Raw genomic sequence first — 19,848 nt, 5'->3', positions numbered from 1 at the left:
CAGGCCGGTTGAAAGCTGTTTCGTGCTGTACACGTTTGGTATCTTTTAGGGATTTAAATGACGATGTAAAAGGGTAACACACTCGATGACGGATTTAGATGAAGATGAATCGAGCTTGGAGATGATGGATTCCTTTGACCACTATGAAATGGGCCGAGACACTTTTTGAAAAAGAAATTCGTAGTAGTAGAAATATATTTTTCTTCTATAGAGCGATAGAAAACTATTTTATACCCTGAGGTTTATTTTTGAGGGATTTTGTTAGGGTCGTAGGAATTTCTGATAGGATTGGTGGACGGGCAATCGCTACACTTCTTCGCTATGAAATAACAGAACCGAATATATCGTGTAACGACTAATGATGGATTTGGACGAAGATGAATCGAGCTTGGAGCTACGAAATGGAGCGAGACTCTTCTTGAAAGCGATAGAAAACTATTTTATACTTCGAGGTTTGCTATTTTTAATCTAATTTAAACACAAACTCAATTCCCAAGGAATTTCGGCTGAACCAAATGGTAACCGTACCTCAATTCGCCACCTGAGAGCGTATCGACCAAGCGGCCTCTCAGCTTATCATCCAAGTGTCTCCAAATGTACCTAAATTCCATTCGGGAAACTTCTCTCATCTTCTCCTCATTTTAGATTCTTCTCATTTCCGTAAACTTTCATTTCTCGCTCCTATAGCGCAGCGAGTAAAAGAAACCAATGAAACGAGCAACAGAATTCGATTAAGCCGAATGAAAGTATGCTTATTTCGGCGCCGCGGTGGCCCCGCGAAAGAAATCGAGGCCTCGCGAGGAAAGTGGTAATGCTAACCAGATTAGCTTTTTCTCGCGGCGGATTTGAGAAACAGCAGACGGCTGCATCGACGTGTTTGTTATCTTTATGCGCGATCGCATCGGCCCCCGCGCGCGTCATATTCTTGCATGAAAACGCGGTGGAAACGGGCCGACCGTAAACCAGAACGCGTTACAGCCTCGCTGGAGATACGATGCAGAATTGTGGGATGCTGTAAAGACAAACATCAGGGAGCTCGCGCAGAACATCCGCAACGGGACGACGCGCAGAAACCACGGGTAGCTAGGTAGAACCATCGGTAGCTAGGCGAGCCTAGGTTCTTACACGCCTCGAGACTTGCTTTTCGGACCTGTTGGCGGCAATTCGAGGAGGTTATGCCGTTCAATGGACCCTCTCGTTCTTTCAACCTTTATTGCAAGAAATAGTCAAGAAAGACGTTGCAGTTTTAATAATCAGTCTCGTCTCTTCAAGATGTGTCTCGTGCTGTTTTAGGTCATGGCATTCGCCATTTATTGCAATCACCATCTGCATCGACTGGGTCAAACTATTTATCAAGTTCGATCTTGTACGAACCATCGAGACGCGTTCAACGATTTTCATCGAGAGTTCCTCGCGGTGGAATCGTCGCTCCTGGGTTACGCGGTCCGTCGTATTGGTTTACACGAGTTCCTGAGTTCGGTGGTCCCGAGAATTAAATTTCATCGTTGTGTAAACAGCCAGCCGGGACCAGACGAGAAGCATACGGAATCCGAAGAGAGAGTTCCACTGGTTAATCCGATCGGGTGATACGGTGCTCGAGGCTGGACCCGTTTCTTTCACGCGTGGCTTCATCGCACGGTAAAAATATCTGCTGTTCTCCTAGATACCGTTCCCCCCTTTCTCGTTTCGATTCTGGATAGAGAAGTCTGCGATTTTCGGGAAATGGGTCGCCAAGGTATCCGGTCACTGATATTCCTGCCGACTCGGAACCTTGCTGAGAGACGCAGAGAATGTCCTCGAGATCACTTTTGAAGGATTATAGAGACCGTAATTGCTTGCTTCAGGAAATTTCGAAGACCCAAACACGATCATTTTAAGGAATATGGAATTTAGAATTTAAAAGATCGTTGCTAAGATGGAGAAAACGAGGTGGTAACACTTCCTAGGGGTTACTCGCGCCATACTAATAATCAGACTGCGGATCTTTATGCATTTGTAGGAAATTTGAATGTGCAAGAAACTACAAAATGCAAACAGTATACAAAAATATAAATAAGATTGAAAGTAAAGTTCTACTAAGTAATACGAGCAAAATTACTTGCAGAATAAAATAAATTCCTACTTAGGTTCAATTTTTGTAAGCGCGTTCGCGAAGATTTTAACTAACTACTAGACTAATTATTAATAGATTATACGTTGATCATTTGAACGTACTCCGAGAACAGCAGTACATGTATCAGAACATGATTGGACCCTGTCAGATACGATTACGAACCGACTTTGGTTTTAACGCGGACTTTTTATAGGAGTTCAACATCTGTTACGAAAGAAGCTACAAATAAATGTAACGATCGCCATCTTATAACCGCGAAGCGCAAACATACTCGTTCCGCATAAAATTGTTACACCATCGACGTACATCCTCGGCCGGTTACTATAAAGATGCGGTTAACTGTCAGCTTCCTGCCCACGGGATCCAACGAACGTCCATCTTTATCGACCTGTTGTGCGGAAAACGGAACGAGTACGCTCTCGAGGAGATTTCGATTCCTGGCCTTGGCAAACCGTAACCTTTGCTCGCTACTTAACGCGTACGAATGTTCGCAGAAGTGGAGCGCCGCGTAACAGTTGTTTTCTTTTTTCCGCGCTCATCGGGAATTCGCGGACAGCGTGCGTCACAAAGAAACTCTACTTTCTTCTTAGCGGAGGATTGACGCAACGCGAGCACCGCGGACGCCACGAAATTCCCGGTTTATTGTTTCTGTCGAGCAAAAAGGAGCGTTCCCGTCGCATGGGATAGGTCAAGGAGGACGTTTATTTGGAAAGGCCTCGAAATTTCTTAAACACCCCGCGAAAGCTTGTCGGCGAATCAACGCGGACCGTGGTAAAAATTATTATCGTTCTTATCGGCGCTCCGCTTCGCGCGTTTCCACAAACCTGCCAACGGGAACCTGGTACCGATCAAAAATCATCATCCGATGGGGATAAATCTGGCGAGAATGCTGGATATCGAGTCATTCGATATATTTCTCCATTCTTTTTAGTGGAATTGTTCTAGAATTTTGTATTTTTCATTTATTGTTCGAATTTGTAGCGAAAAAGATCCCGAAGAGAACCAGAACTTGGCTGGAATATTTAGAAACCATTCCACGCTTCTAATTCTAATTTTTAATTGTAATTTTAACAATCGTTTGCTTGGATTGGATCTAATGAATATATGTTGATCCCGATTAACGAGCAAAATTTGCCTCACTAATCGATCTTATTAAAGTGAACACGGTCTATGCAAATCCGGTCTGTGTAAATATCGCGGATACGATCGTCTTATCAGATTTTGCCACGCAACGAATCGCCATCATGAATCGTTCGAGTGACTCGTATTCTGTCCTGCGAGGTTGTCCGGCGGACCGAGTTAATTGCGTGGAAATGTCAACAAGAAAATTAGACGAATTATTGCGTAACGCAGTGGAGGAATTTTTAGATTATCGAAAAGAGAATAATAACGATAGAGAGTAATAACGTATTTTCGATTTGCCTAATAGAAGAAAAAAAAAACCACTGCACAATATAGTACAAAAATAACTCAGCAAACCGAATTAAGTAGTTTAATTTATAAGTAAAGAAATTGATACGTTCGAGGTTGCGAGTACCTTTCCATTCACTGGCGACGTTAACGACAGTTGTCTCTTCTCTCTTGCCAGCCAAAGGGCCGAGAGGTAAAAAGCTGCAACACGGTGGCCTTATCAAACGGATTAGCCACTAGAGAAACGTCGGTTCCGGCGAACGACGAATTTAGATAGAACGCAAGCAAAAGACAATTAAACTTTGGCCGGAAGTTCGAAAGCGTTTCGCGCAGCACCCGAGGCTGAGGGTTGAAAGGGACCGAATCGAAACACCTATAGCCTCGTCGTTTCATTTAAATGAAAATTAGACGTCGCGACACTTTTCTGTTCTCCTGCTCCTGCAAATTGAACGAATAGGAGAAAACCGACGACAATTGCCGGCTAGAATTTCGTCGACTGAACAATCGATTATAAAAGAGGATAAATATGTTAAATATGTTAAATATGTTAAATATGTTAAATACGTTAAATACGTTCGTTTAAATGCGGTTGCTCGCAACACTTGTTCGCTTTAGAGCCGTGCTGTACATGAAATTTAAGGTATTCGAGCGTGTTGTGTATCGAATAATCTTGAAACTACTTGAGAAACTATTGAGAGATCTAACTGATTGTATGAGAACTTAACCTATTTTTATATAACTAGAGCGTACAGGTTTTACTGCTAGAGTAGAACAACGGAACAACGAGTGAAAACAAAAGCGGTTCGTAGAGAGGTACGCGTGTACTTTTTTCACGCAGCCTTCTCCGCTCATAAGAAATATTGTTAGATAAAAGAAAGGACAAACTGTGCTACGAATGTTAAATAGCAATTGTGAGATAGAGCGAATATAAAGTATGCCTCGGAGAAATTGATGAAAGTGCGAGAGAGTAAGTTAGTTTCAAGTTTAAAGGGACAGAAATACGCGGGAATTAAAGAGACCAAAAACGTAGGTGTTACCTCGTTTAATGGCACACGTTTGTTCGACGAACCGAGACGATTCCTTTCAGCAGAATTAGTAACTCGGATGAAACGAGACGGGTTCCTTTTACGTGGATCGACCGTCGCGAATAGTTGGAAGATTTGTCGTCGACGTCGCAGATGGAGGTCTCCGCGAAACCGTGAACGAAAAAGTGGAACATTGCGGCGATCGAAGATATTTTGAGAACCTGGATAGAAGATGGGGAGGGCGATTCGCGGAGGAGCGGAGAAACGGCAAGATGGAAGCCGAGGTGTCCTCTCGAGTGTTTTCGCAAGGCTGGAGTCGAACCCTTGGAAAAACAGACGCCAAATTGAATCCCTCGCCTATAAGAACGTGATGTCTCACCCTTATCTATATAACTCTACCACTCGAGCCTCTTTCGACGGGGTTTCTCGAGTTTCTTCGTCCACAGATTACACACCTATCTATATTTCTCGAGCGAAAAGTGTCGCCCTTTCTCGCGGTATCGAGCCTCGAATATAGTTAACATCGCCGAATCGCGAGGAAAGATTATGCGAGACCGACGTCGTAATTTTAGGAAAGGTATCCCGTAGGAGAGAGAACAAGGATCGAAGTCGGACGATTTCGCGGTGGAGAAAATGGAGATAGGAAATTAGAAATTGGAAATTGGAGATAGGAAAGTGTTGTACTTTCGGATAGTAATAATTAGCTTCTCAAGAATTCTTTTGGCGGCACGCAACTATAAGTGTCTTTGCTTCGCGCTTTGTTTTCGAACAATTCACCGATCGGAATTCTTTTTCCGGCACCGTTGTTGCTTTCCTGTTTAGCCGTTGACGAACAGTCAATCGCCCGGCGGATTTCGCGTGACTCGGTCGTTCGTGTTAATCTTTAATATATCCATCCTGAAATCCTCTCGCATCAACGAAATAGTATTTCGTCCTTCGAAGGAAAACGCATTTACATCACCGGGTGAAAACGATGGCTATAGAACGTAAATGCGTGCAATTTCTGTCTTTTAATTGCACGCGTCACGGCGACGCAACCGAGGTCATTATCGTTTGAAAAGTGTCGGCGAGTGCAAACATTGTTAATTCGTCCCGTGGCGGCGAGTGTGCATAAAAAAAAAAAAAAAAGTATTGGTGCCACGGTGACAAGTGTACGTTTCACATTCAATGTCATCGCGTCTATTACTAAGCAATCAACGATAGGCAACGTTACGTGGCTGATTAATAAAACTACGAATCTACGAATTTCGTGAATTCTTTTAGCCGGACTTTCAGGTCTCTTACGTTAATGGAATACTTAAAAAAAGATTGCGTATTGACGAATATTCTTCGGCAATAATATTTGTAACGTATTCGCAAACCATACTGCGTCAGTTATTTTAAAAAAAAAATAAAAAGGAAAGGTTCAAGACGATGTTCGGAAAACAACCATAAAAATTTCATGGGAGTTCAACTTTATTTTCAAGAGGCCAACCGTACCTCGAGGTACAACAGAGATTGTTAGCACCATATCAACGAACCACCCCAATTGCTCCAAAAAAAATCGACTGAGAGAATTAATGCTCCAAATTGTATTAACAAAAATAATTTCATAAAATAAAGCCTGCCTTCTTACCAAGTGGCCAATTATATATAGAACCCCTCAAGGTACAACAAAGATATTTATCATCACCGGCGAACCACCCCAATTGCTCGAAAAAAAAAATTGCTTGAGAGAACAAGTGCTCCAAAATAAACCAAAATAATTTCATAAAATGACGATTGCCTTCTTTCCAAGTGTTCAACAATACACAAGCTCATGTACAACAAAAATCGTTACCAGCACCATCGATCTCCCATCCAGCGAGTCTCCCAGACCCTCACTAGATCTCCAGCGAACACTGCGAGGAGTCTCACGTCCGAATCGATCCGATCGAAACACCCACGTGGCCCGTGTCACATGAAGCCACCCCGTGCGTCATCCCGCGGCCCGACAGTGTTCTATCCAACCTCGTACGGTCCGTGTACCCCGTCGAAGCCGAGTATCTCCGGCGTCGCGACCTTTGCACCGATGCACCTCTTCCCCGACGTCGTGAAGGTATCCGACGGTCGCGGCAGTTCCCGCGGTAAAAATTTTCACGAAAGGCTCCGGTCTGCTCGTAGCAGGGCGCGGGGCGACAGGCTCGGCCGTCACGATTTCGTTGCGCCGGCCCTGTCGTAGCCTCGAGGGCGTGACTCGGTTAGGCCGGTTAGGTGCGTCGCTCGATTGTTGGCGACCCGGAGCCCAGAGGCGTCCCTGCTCGCCTTGTTACGCGCGGCCCTCCGATTGGCGGCGGCTCGAGGGTGGAGTCACATGATCCCCGGTAGCCGTCGCCTGATTGGCGCCGGCTGGAGAGGCGGCAGGCCCGCGACGCGCTTCGAGCGATTTTTCGAAGCGAGGCGCCACGCCACGGGTCGCGCAGACGTGCTCGCTCGCCGCCGCTCCGAGACACTTCGCTCGCTCGCGAGGCCGAGGCCCCAGTGTGTTTTTACTCGGGGTTGAGTAAACTCCGGCCTGTTGTGTATCATAATACGCGTGCACGCGGATTTACTGGTTAGCCTGGCATCGACCACCGAATCGCACCCTCGCGCCCGAACGCGAGAGCCTTCTTCTTGCACGACCGTCGGGGACTAACTTCTCAGCCGCTCCGGCTCAGATACCAACCAAGCGTCAACAAAACGACCGACTAACGACCGGAACGAACCGGCCGTCTCCGTCTACCCGACGGAATCGACGATCCGTCATCGATCGAGCCGATGGTGACGCGCCTCGTTCGCCCTTCGCTGCGGAGTAAGTGACCGCGATCGTGCCGTCTTCATCGAACCTGTGAGACAGTGGTGACAAGTGATCCACCGGGGGGCCAGTGAGTGAAAATTTCCGGAATTCGGGGAGCTTCAGGACTAAGAGTTACATTTTCGACGGTTGTTCCGAGGCTGTTCGAACGTTACTCGGAGGATCCTGAGTCAAAGGAGCCCGAGGGGAGACGGACTACCTAGAATTTCGTGAACACAGTGATACGTGGCAGGTGTCTGCAGGATCGCTCCTCGGAATATAAACCGCGCTAGAAGTACAGAAGCGAGGACTTACTAGGACCAGTAGCGTCAAGAGCACACCGGAGCTAGGTCACGAAGATTCGCTCCTTGACCGAAGTTACCTTCTCTGACATATACATATCTTCAACCTCTAAGTATCTATTTATCACCCATCGAGAACCGACTGCCAATCTATCCTACCCAGGATGTCAATCGTGAAATAATCCCATCGTCCTCGTCTCTAAAAAAATCCAAACCAAGTTTCGACACACTAAACTCTCACCCTACATCCACCCAAATGTCGATCGTCCAGCCAGGGTGCCTCTGAATCTTCTTCGCGAACCTCTAACCTTCCACGACATCACCTCTAATCCTCCCTAAAACTCACCTGCCCCACCTCGATAATATCACAGATAGTATCGTATCCAAAAATCAAAATGCACACGTTGTTCAGCGAGCAAAACGCCTACTACAGGCACGCGACGGCCGTACCCGTTGGGATGGGCACCCCGTCGTACCCAGGTGTCGGTGCCACGCCGGGATACTATGAGCAGTATCGATACGGAGGGTACGCGACGGCCGCGGGGTACCCGGTGTCCGGGATAACACAGCAGCACATCCACCACCCGGGTAAGGACATGGTGAAGCCCCCGTATTCGTACATAGCTCTGATCACGATGGCGATACAGCACGCGCCCGACAAGAAGATCACCCTGAACGGTATCTATCAGTTCATCATGGAACGGTTTCCGTATTACCGCGAGAACAAGCAGGGCTGGCAGAACTCCATCCGGCACAATCTTAGTTTGAACGAGTGCTTCGTGAAGGTCCCGCGGGACGACAAGAAGCCGGGAAAGGGAAGCTACTGGTCCCTGGATCCGGACAGCTACAACATGTTCGACAACGGTTCGTACCTGCGGCGTCGTAGACGTTTCAAGAAGAAGGACGCGCTGAAGGAGAAAGAGGAGGCGTTGAAGAGACAGGGCTTGGTGCCGGAGAAACGCGGCCAGGACGATTCCAAGCCCAGCAACATGGTGATACAGCCACCGACGGACGCGACGTCCAAGAAACTGGGAACCATGGACGCCACCCTCTGCAAGCCTAAGAGGGAACCGGTGAACGACCCAGGGAGTCACTGCATGGCCGTCCAGGCCAAGTACAGTCTTCACAGTCCCATTCAAGAGCCGAAGACCACGGCCGCGACGACGACGCCGGCCGTCGCCGTGCCCGGCCAGAGCGTTATACAGACCGCCCTCGGACATCAGGTTCATCAAGCTCACCAGGTTCACCAGGACCCCATCCAGGACGTCTCCATGGGCCTGGATCCCACCAGCTTCAGCGTCGACGCTCTGATGACAACGCGAGAGAACACCGCCGCCCTGATGTCCAGGGACAACCAACACCACGCGCACCATCCCCACGGGCTCCAGCACCCGCACCCTCACTCGCACTCGATCATGACGAGCAGAGAGACGATGGGCGCCGGGGTGGTGTCCAGGGACCACTTGTCCGCCGCCTGCACGACCACGACCACCACGACGGCCGCCGTCGCCGCGATGATGGCCACCACCGGCTACGGACACGGCGGCGCCGTCTCCAGAAGCAACGGATCGCCACCCGGGACCATGTACGCGCCCTACTGCACACCGGCCACCGGTTACATCATGGAGCACGCGGAATACAATTCCAGGAACCATAATAACACCGCCGCACACTCGCAGTGGTACCAGGAGGCCGCCAGCCCCGACGCCGCCGCCATTTATCAGGACACACAGTCGCCGAGCTGCCAGCTTTACAGGTGAGAATGGAAACCACGCGGGGGAAGTACGCTCGGGTAGATTTATGGTGGAGTTGAAGGGCTGTTCTGGGGTGAATGAGAGTCGAGCTTGGGGTTTGGGGTTATTCAAGGACGTTAAAAAGCGAAAAATTGAAACATTTACTTCTTAGCTTTTAGGTATCCTAGCTTTCCCAACGTTTGCGTGGGTGTTTTGGGGGATAAGATGTAACTCGTGTACAAATTTTTATCATTTTCTTGGGGTTATTTCTATTTGCACTAGAGCTTCCTTAACACTTTCGCTGCGGATGACGCACATATGGGTTGTCGAATACCGCCCTAGGTTAAGTAATACCTTTATGAATCAAAAATTTACGTATGTAATGTATATTAATTATTGTCGGTTACCCTTCAATCTTAAGGAGGGAGGTGTTGGATATCGCTTAGACTAATCTGTACCTTCTGTACTGTACCATCTGTACTGGAATCTTCATTACTTTAGGCTAGTCAGTAGTTTTATCTTCACGGGATAAGTAAATATTTGTAAGTTTCAAATCTAGTAAGAAATTTTTCATTAAAAAAAATAGCATAGTTTATATATAGTCACTCCCAGCGAACGGCTATTTATTTTCGTCCGCAGCGAAAGTGTTAACCGAGCAAGTGTCGGGATATATTACATTGGCTTGCGTAAATTCTTAATTGTCGGGGTGCGCAGGCAGAGGTCCGCGTTTAGGAAATTTAGTGTAACGTTTAGTGTAACGCTGTCGTTAGTAAATTGTATTTGTAAATCAGGCTTGCATTTTGTACAATTCCGAGGGCTAAGTGAGACCGAGTGGGGCGAATTCAGCGAGGACCCTTTTTGAACGGTCGCGTGGATTAATTTCTATCGCTCCAGTGTCAACCCTTGGTAGCCTGCTCGGGAGTAGCCTTTTCCAAATTAAATTTAAAAATGATATCAATGTATTTATTATTTGAACACTCGCGACAGCTGACGTTTGTTTATCTTTCGAACTATTCGAATCGCGTGCAATTCGATTTAAAAGTTCGATGTCGAAATCGAAACTCGGGGGATGTAAGGGTTGAATGTATAAGGGTTAACTTCATTCCACGATTTAAATTCTGTGATTCTCTAATTCTCTAATCTCGCGAATTTTTCTTACGTACAGTCAGTGTAACAAGTAGACCGGAGGATCTCTATGCATTTATAGGAAATTCGAATGCGCAAGAACCTACAAAATGCAAACGATATGCAAAAATATAAAAAAGATTGAAAGGAGAGTTCGTGTTATAATGTTTGCAGAATAAAATAAATTCCTGTTTAGCTTCAATTTTTGTATATACATTTGCAAAGATTTTATCCTACTTCATCACAGTAATTATCCTATTTTATTATAAGCAGAATGCGAATACAAAGTGCATCGAGCATAAGAAACATATTGAGAGATATTGAAAGATATTGAAAGATATTGAAAGATATTGAAAGATATTGAAAGACATTGAAAGTAAAATTCCTATTGTAGCATTTGCAGAATAAAATAAATTCCTATTTAGCTTCAATTTTTGTACATCCATTTGCAAAGATTTTATCCTATTTCATTACAGTAATTATCCTATTTTATTATACACACAATAGTAGGAATACTTCTTACACTGAGTGTATATCTACGCCAAAACTTTACTACTTTGGTCTATCGGTTTATCTCGACGTGTCTCGTTCGCTGACTTCGTTGCGCGTCAGCCAATAGAATTGCCACGTCGACTCCTGAGCGCCGTACTGTACCAGCGAGTGAACTACCGATTAGAGAAACGAGCAAACTAGATCCCAGATTATTAAAAAAAAAAATTGTCCAGTAAAATTCTCCCATTGTTACCATGGATTTCTTGCGAATAATGGTCCAGATTATTAAACAAAATTTTCCAGTGAGATTCCACGAACGTTATCATGGATTTGTTGCGAACTACATCGCGGATTCTTAGCCTAATTTTTCCGGAGTTCCATGGAACGTTATCGAGGATTTTGTTGTGTTTTTTAGATCCAGCCCACCCACACCGTTGTCGACGAGCGCGGCGCCGTCGCCACCCCTGTACCACAGATACTACCAAGACTGCAACACCGTCAACACCAGCGGCAACCTGCCGATCACGTTGCACAAATACTGAGAATACCGAAATTCAAGGCCTCATCACCGAGGCCTTGAAGACCACCACGCCGAGCACTACGACCCGAGCCTGGTCTACGTGAAGCAAGAATGGATCCCGTCTACGGAGGAGCTCGCCAAAGAATGGAACTAGACGAGCCTCTCGATCCCGACGAAATAAAGTCCCGAGACCTCGAGGAATCGTTCGAGGTACACGACGAATTACTACGTGGCCAAATAACGTATCAGAAAAAGTCGCGCGCAAAGAAATCCACGAGATTTATTTTGTTGGACAGTTCGCCTCGGGAGTAAAACTTTTCAGCTCGTAGAAGCTTCGTCGGTCTCGTGATCCGCGTGCGAGCGACGCGGCATGCGGTGATGTCGGACGTTCTAAGCCTAAGATCTAAGCCTAAAATCTAAGCAGTTGGGCGAGCTTCGTGTCGTGGGACGCGAATTTTCGATGTATTCCGTCGTCGTTTTGATTCATTTCGCGACACGTAAAACGAATACGGACGGAATCGCTGACGAATCTTTCTGTGGGATAGGTATTCGTCGTCGACGAACATTGCGACTCACTGTTTCGTCTCCTAACTGTGTATGTGAAAACGGATTTGACGCTGCGGGAACTCAGGCCTCTGGACTACATTCGTGCAATAATTAGCAAGTATCGAATCGGGATTTCTTCGATTGCAGCGATCGCTCGGCGATTTGCTCGCGTCTACAGTTAATGCGCTCCCAGATTCAAAGCTCGACGGTCGCCCGCTTTAGAAATCGTTACCTCGATCGCTGAACACGTGTTCCATGTTTAGAAAAAAGAAAATGAACTCCCGGTTACACGCGTACGCTTGTAGCGAGCCGTGAATCGACAAATAACCTCCAACTGGCCCGTCTGGCAATTTCTCGTCCATAGTTTCCTTCGTCCGTAGTTTCCTTCGTCCGCTGGAGTCGAACGCGATAACGGAACGCGACCGGAAACCGTCTTCAACATCGGATACTCTCACGCGCAAATTCGATTTCCCATTTTCTTTTCCGCGCGCGACGGGCGTTTCTCTTTCTCCCCGTTATAACGAGATGTTCGAATCGAATCTCGACATCGTCGATGCCAGTTTTAAACTCGTCGGAGGCTACGTCACGCCGTAAACGGACCGAGTGCTCTGCAACGTTTCAAGAATTCTTGGAACAGTACGAGCTCTGACGTTGCTGAAGATTCAACCCCTTGGCTTGCGATAGAACTTTTATAGAACCATCGAGTACGATGATACGCGTAACGTGCGCACGTTTCTTTAAATATTAGTAGCTTCTTACGCGCGAGTGCATTCTGGATAATTAACAACGGTTCGTACTCGACGGGTCGACCGTATATTTACGATTGAACTTGTAGAGGACTCGTAATTATGAAAGTGGTCCGAGTCAAAATTGAAAAAAAAAAAAAAAAAAAAAAGGAACGAGTATCATTTGAAACCGAATTAATACAAAGTAATTCTTTTTTCATGAAATATATGACTTGGACCACTTTCATAATTACGGGCACGTACGTTTCTTCGAATACTGAGCGAATATTACGTAGTTTCACGACAATTCATCCCTCTATTCGATTATCGCAATTTCATCGCGCAATACCTATATAATTTTCCGAAAACAAACAAGCTCCGAAAGTTCCTTACTTTCGCCTTTATTCTTTAATTCCATCGAAAATTTCGCCCGAAAAATAGAGTTCCAAGCCAAGGGGTTGATCCCGTTCCGTGCAGCCCGAGCTCTCCGAGGAAACTTCGAGGCGCTCGTAACCCGGCGCGAGAGTTATCGGATAAATGATCGGGAGGCGAGACGAGTCGCGAAAATAACCGTGAATATAAACGACGATCGTCGTCACCTGTGCAAACAAAAGGCGGGGTCCCCTGACCTACGATAATTCGCTTCGACACGAAATTCTCGTTTCTTTTCCCGATGATGTTATCGCCGCGCGCGATTGTACGGACCGTCGCAAATTAATCGACAGAAAAAACAGCGATCCTTGTTTTCGGCAAAACGCGGCGACGCACAAACGCGGAACGAACGGCAACGGATTTGCCAATTGATGGAGAGACGAAACAAAAATGGAAACGAAATAAAAGAAAGCAGTAGAGCGCGCGATCTCGCGATTTTCCGAACCGGAGCCGGGGCGGAATTTTATTCGAAGCGACGAATAAAAGTACGGGGGATTTAGTCGCGTGGTTTGTTCGTTCGTTCTGCGCGAGAAATTTCGCATAGATTAGGCCGATCGCACCTCGTGTGCGTCGCTTTAAACTCTCGAGAGCCTAAACGATGACGAAACACCCTATGGAACACTACGGAACACTCTGGTCGGGGGACGGAGGCTCCTAACGCTTTATTTATCTACTTAGAAACGGTCTGCAATTTGAAAAAAAGAATTTTCCGAACTACAATTGACACGCGTTAATTTTCCCGTGCCGCGACTAGTTGCTTGGCCAAGTTTCCGTTTTGAAAAACTGAACGTTGTAAATAAATAAACAAGCTCCCGAGCCTGGAGCTACCGAATAGGCGAATAAAGCGTTAACGCGTCCATCGGTGTTTTACTTAGGTCGGATTGCACAATTAGACTGTACAAATAACATTAGTCCCTTAGTTCGCCGAGACGTAAATAGGAGGCGTTTGAAAATCATGAAAGTTACATCGTAGATAATTTAGCCGGAGCGTGACGAGGACGGCGATAAGGAGCTCGTTCGTAAAATAAAAACGAAGGTGTTAGCGATCGTTTACGAAGCGTCGGAGGCGTTCTCGTCGTTGTGCATTTATTCGTAACGTCATTCCTTGCGTGATCGGTCGTCGAGGTTCGATCGCGCACGTGATTGGTCGTTTCGACGAGAGCTGAGATAATATATTTATTGATAACGCGCGATAATGTGAATAATAGAGATGATTCGAGCGGAATCGTAACCTTAGATAGATCTCTGCGTGTATATTATTACAAAGGATATAAATATATATATATAAATAAATAGATATAGATTGTATAGATGGGACTACGTATGTATAGACAGATCTATCTATCTATATATATATGTATATATATATATGTATACAAGAAACGTATCGGTATCATACGATTAATATTAAAGTAATATTATCGCAAAACTATTAACGTAGGACGAGTCGTGCGAATACGAAAACCTTACGGAATAAACTTAATGAATCACACGAAAACAATTGTTTGCCCGAGTTTGTCTTCCTTTCTCGCCTTCTCTTCCTCGTTGCGATCATCTATTTAATTATTTTTCTTTTTATCTCGTAACACCGTGATACTTCAAAATGACGTCGGAGTAATTGTATTTAAAAAAAAAAAAAAAAAAAAAAAAAGAAGAAGAAGAAACGATATTCGAACACCGTCGAAAAAGCGATACTCGAACGAAAATGTTTGTTTGCCTCGCGGTGGGAGTGTTTGGAAAAAAAATATTTCGTTACGTTTCGCTTCCCCTTTTTTTCCGTTTAACCAGACACCGGACACGATATAAACAGATACGTAAATATGGCTTTTTAATTAGTCGCGGCACGAATAAATTAATTCCGTTCATAGGTCCGTGAAAAACGCCGCGTTTCGCGAGTGTCGAGTTGCGAACGTGCCCGAATAACCAAAAACGCCGCGACAGTTTCTTGGAGGAGCGGTTCATTGGTAGAATCACTGGTAATATTCGCTTCTTTTCGAAATTGGAGGATTGAAATATACAGGGTGGCCCGAAAATGTTGGCGGTCCTTGAAGGGGGTGGTGAAAGGGGTGAAACGGGTTCCGAGAGATGATTTGAAACAAGTTTTTCCTTAGCGAAAATGTCGTCCGAGGGTTACCGAAGGAGATATGAACAGAAAGATCCCGGCCAATTAGAGCGCGTAGTCTACGCTACTGCGGGGCGGTCCACCGGCGTACTCGCGCTCTGATTGGTCGGTGTTGTTTGTTAATATCTCCTTAACGAAGCCTCGGACAACATTTCCGCTAAGGTAAAAGTTGTTTCAAATCACCTCCCGAACAACCCGTTTCAAGGAGTGACAACATTTTTGGGACACTATGTATATTAAATCTAATGAATACGAATACGATCTACAGACCCTATTAAAATTGAGCCACGCATATTGATATACCCTCATTTGCAGTTACCTTACTTTTAACTTGAGAATTTTGTTATCGTTATATTCTCCCTCTTTCCAAACTTCATAGTTTAAAATATAATTTAAAGTCGACGATGCTAAATACAACTTCTTTTCAAAATTGAAGTCAATGACGAATAACACGTTCTATATTCGCTAATAAAAATAACCCACGCGTCAATACAACCACACTTGCAATTACCTTACATTTTACCTGAGAATTTTGTTATCATTATATTCTCCCTCTTTCCAAACTTCGTAGTTTAAGATATAATTGAAAGTCGACGACGCTGAATACATATCTCGAATTCCCCAACCGAAAATATTCAACGATGAACGGACGACCAAAAAATTATTTTCAAACGAAAAAAAATCGAAATCACGCGCGAGCATAGGTGGCGCGCAACGCTCGAGATCGCGCAAACAATAATACTGGGTGGTGAGTGTTTAGAGCTGCGATTCGGGATCTTCAAACAGAAAATTCGCAGCCTCGCTAGCGCATTCCTAACGCGGCACTTTGTTGCTCCTCGGCGGAGCAGATCGATTCCGATTATTTCTAGTCGCGATCTGCGAAACATTATTTCTCCCTCGGCTGCGTGGGCGGTAATGGAAAGGTAAGAATATCTCGCAGCACCGACGTTCGCGCGATTCCAAACGACACCGGTAACCACGCGTAATCTTCGTGGAATTTCGTCTCGAATATAAACCGTCCGAATAAATGTGATTTCCCGAGCGTGATACTTTTTTATCGTAATTTCGGTGAAATCCGTAACCGAAGAAAAGATGAAATTACGTTCAGTAAATGACGAAGGTTGTACTTATTTAGAGCGGGGACCTTGTGCATTTATGATACAAGAGAATATGCGCAGGATCAAATATTTTACGCACTTGCGCCAGACGAAATATTAATATTATTATATTAATTGTTAGAATATATTCTACATGAATTATTATATATATATATATATTTTTGGTTTCCATATGTTACTGTACACGAATACAATACGCAGTCTACTTTTGGTTTCAAAAAATTATATTCGGTCAGGCCTTTTACCCTCCAAAATTATGTTCAAGTTTAAACACTTCACTCCTCCCCTCCAAAATAAAAAAATAATATTCTACTAATTATCAGACACTCTCTCACCAATTGTATCGAAATAAATAGCATATCGTTGGAGTCGCTCGACCGCGACGGACCGACGATTTGATTTTCAATGGAAAACAGAGGGGGTTGCGCAAAATCGCCCGACGACCACCGCGATTAGCAGCAAACAAAGTTTCCAGGCCCGGTCCGTCGGTGGTTCTCGCTCGAGGCGGGATTTAACTGCATCTGCCGAAACACGTGGTCCGTATAAAGCCCGGGCTTTGGAAACGTTTCGTGCCGCCGATCCGTTAGTTCGCCGAAAGATAGAGCGTGCACGTACCTATCGACCAGTTACCGGAATCCCTTCGAGCTCCAAGTGCGAGCACGCGTCGGTCTGTTCCGTTCATCTCGCCTCGGGGCTCAGCCCGCAGTTTATGGAAAACCCCAGAGCTCGAGGATCACCGGGAGAAGGTAAACCCCCGGAACGCTCGACTCTCCACTTTGTATCTATTAAACGGCTTCCCTGCCGCGTTCTTCTTGCGAACACCGTGAATTAGCCATAGGGTGCTCGTGGCTTGGGTGACGTTCGGATTCCGCGTTTAGATTTGAGAATTTAAACGCTGAGAGCATCCGTGGTACGATAATGCATTCGAGTAGGTGTACTGGTAAAATGGCAGCGATGTAAAAATTGTATTTCTTAATATTGAGATGGTAGCATAAATTCCGAGTGGTGGGTTTTTTCAAATTCAGGCTTGCGATGTTTATTTCGAATTTTTTGCTACGAAATGGACTTGTAACAACGTCTCCTCTTTCAACCCTTTGCGGTCCTACGTCGAGCGAGGAAAATTCGGACCGCGAATGGTTAATTTCCCCGTTCCCTCGCGATGCTCTTCGAGCATGTACAATTCCTCCTGTGGCCCTCTCCCAACTCCCAACCGCTATCTATTTCCATCACCTGAGAGTCTTCCATAGAATCTTTCAATGCTCCGATCTCATTCCTCGACGATTCCCTTCCCTCCCTTACTCACTATCTCCCCGAAAATTCTCCCCGAAAATTCTCCCCGAAGATTCCAGTGCGTTAATTCGCTAAAAAGCTCGTAATTAGCACCGGACCGAACGCCCGTTCGCCAATTGGTTTTCGGGCCACTCCGTCGCAGGCGTGATTAGATTAGCGATCGACGAGCGAAAGTGACGGGCGTCAGAAGTGGTATTTGCGGTGAACGTAAACTCTCCAGGGACGGTGGCGCGGCATTAGCCTCTAAACCGTCCAAACACGGCGCGCGAGAGCAAGCACGGGGCAATTTTAGACCCGACGGAAGCCGAGGGTGCAAAAGTCACCGAGGCCCTCCGTTCTCTATCTCCACGGCAAACACTTAAAATTATCCACCCCGCGGGCCGCGCAAATACGCCGAGGCAGGAATGCCGTGGGAGCCCTTGCGCGCGCTGGAAACTCAACCTAAACGACCGTGGCCCGGGAAAACCCACGGAATCCCGTGAAATCCGAACCCCTCGCTGACTCTCGCCTCTGATCGCGGAAACTTCCGTTTGGCGCCCGTGAAACGGACTGAAAATTCACCGAATTCGAGGAGTTTGAACGTGGAAGGACTGGGTGGTCGTCGGGGAGGCTATTTCAATTTTGAATCGTGTCAATCCGTTTCCAGCAACTTCTACCGAATGTTTTCTTTACAGAATTTGGAATCGAAATGAATCAGTTGGGGAGGCTATTTTAATTTTGAATCGTGTCAATCCGTTTCCAGCAACTTCTACCGAATGTTTTCTTTACAGAATTTGGAATCGAAATGAATCAGTGCCTTGGAATTGGGGTATTGGAATGTATCGGTGCGTTAAAATTTTGTTAGAATTTAGTAAATCAAAACGAATCAGTGCCTCGAATTTAGTGCCCTGAAGTGTATCAGTGCCTTGAATTTAGTCTATCGAAAGGAATCAGTGCCTTGAATTTATTCCACGAAAATGAATTAGTGCCCCAAATTTAATCCATTGAAAGGAATTAGTGCGCCTCGGATTTAATGCATTAAAATAAATTAGCGCCTGGAATTTAGTGCATCAATTAGTACACCCTTCCCTGCCGGTGCAAGATAAACCTTCCTTCCAGCTTATCAGGTCGCCGGAGCATCTGTCGCGCTCCCGAAAAAAGGACACTTTGGAAAGAAGAACGTAGAGCGTAAAAAGGGGGTAGGGAAGTTTCAAGTTTGATGACACCGCGTCGAGGTTCCCACGTGCGGCGTAAACACAGTCCGGACGGAAAAACCGCGGCCGAAATGACGATGATTTCTGGGACGAGTCGCACGCTTGCTGTAGCGGCGCTACTGGTCGCGACTCGCAAACACGACGTTTCCTCCTGTTCGCTTTTTCCAACGCTTCTTCTCTCCAGCCGCGTAACCGCGTCGCGGCCGTATCAGCGGTTCGCGCAATCATCAATTTCAAACAAGTGAACGGGAGAGAAAAAAGCTCGCCCCGGCGGCTTACTTAAACAAACAGTCCCGGTCTACGAAATGGACGGAGAGGGACTCGGCGAATCGAACGCGTAAACCTTCTTTCGTTTCCGTTTTACGTATTAACCTTCTTTTTTCGTTTTTCTTTCCTTTTTCCTTCTTCTTCTTTTTTTATTATTATTATTATTACTATTCTTTTCGTGCTCGTGTAAGCGCTGTTGAAACACGCGGAATCGCCGGAGACAGCCGCAACAAACAACGTCGAACTAAACGCTCGGGGGTGATCGCGCGTCTTTTAAAATAAAAATTGTAACGATGTTCTCGCGCAAGGTCCTCGCTCGAAAGAATCGCTGTTATTTATTGACGGAGTTCGAATGATTTAGGCGCGCAGAAGATTTAGTAGGTTCCTGTTCGAAGATGGAAGAGCCATCGGACGTTTTTGCCGGTTTACTAAACTTCGTATGCGGATGGCTATAAAGCGGGTAATGGATTTGGGGTTGAGCAAGACTGGCTCTTGACGGAGGACCTTCGAATAAAATATCCGAAGTAATGTGGGAGGAGTTTGCGACGATGCGAGAGTACGATACGATTGTTATAGTAGATGTATTAGTTTGATGTCGTAGAGTACTTCGTGAGATGTCTGAAGTAAATGATTGATTTCGCAAG

The 19,848-nt window shown here is 45.8% G+C and overlaps 1 protein-coding gene across 1 annotated transcript; it reads left to right on the top strand.

Annotated features, from left to right (window-relative positions):
* The first annotated feature begins 6,032 nt into the window (after positions 1-6,032).
* Positions 6,033-11,871, top strand: LOC128894601 (fork head domain-containing protein crocodile-like). The gene is made up of 2 exons (XM_054156438.1): positions 6,033-9,397; positions 11,407-11,871. The coding sequence occupies exons 1-2, from the start codon at positions 8,037-8,039 to the stop codon at positions 11,531-11,533; spliced, it is 1,488 nt and encodes a 495-aa protein (XP_054012413.1). The 5' UTR covers positions 6,033-8,036; the 3' UTR covers positions 11,534-11,871.
* The last annotated feature ends 7,977 nt before the right edge of the window (positions 11,872-19,848 follow it).

The sequence above is a fragment of the Hylaeus anthracinus genome, unplaced genomic scaffold (genome assembly GCF_026225885.1).
Source record: "Hylaeus anthracinus isolate JK02 unplaced genomic scaffold, UHH_iyHylAnth1.0_haploid 4, whole genome shotgun sequence".
NCBI classification, from domain to species: domain Eukaryota; kingdom Metazoa; phylum Arthropoda; class Insecta; order Hymenoptera; family Colletidae; genus Hylaeus; species Hylaeus anthracinus.
The sequence above is the reverse complement of the archived record's forward strand: the minus strand, read 5'-3'. Positions and strand labels throughout refer to the sequence as shown.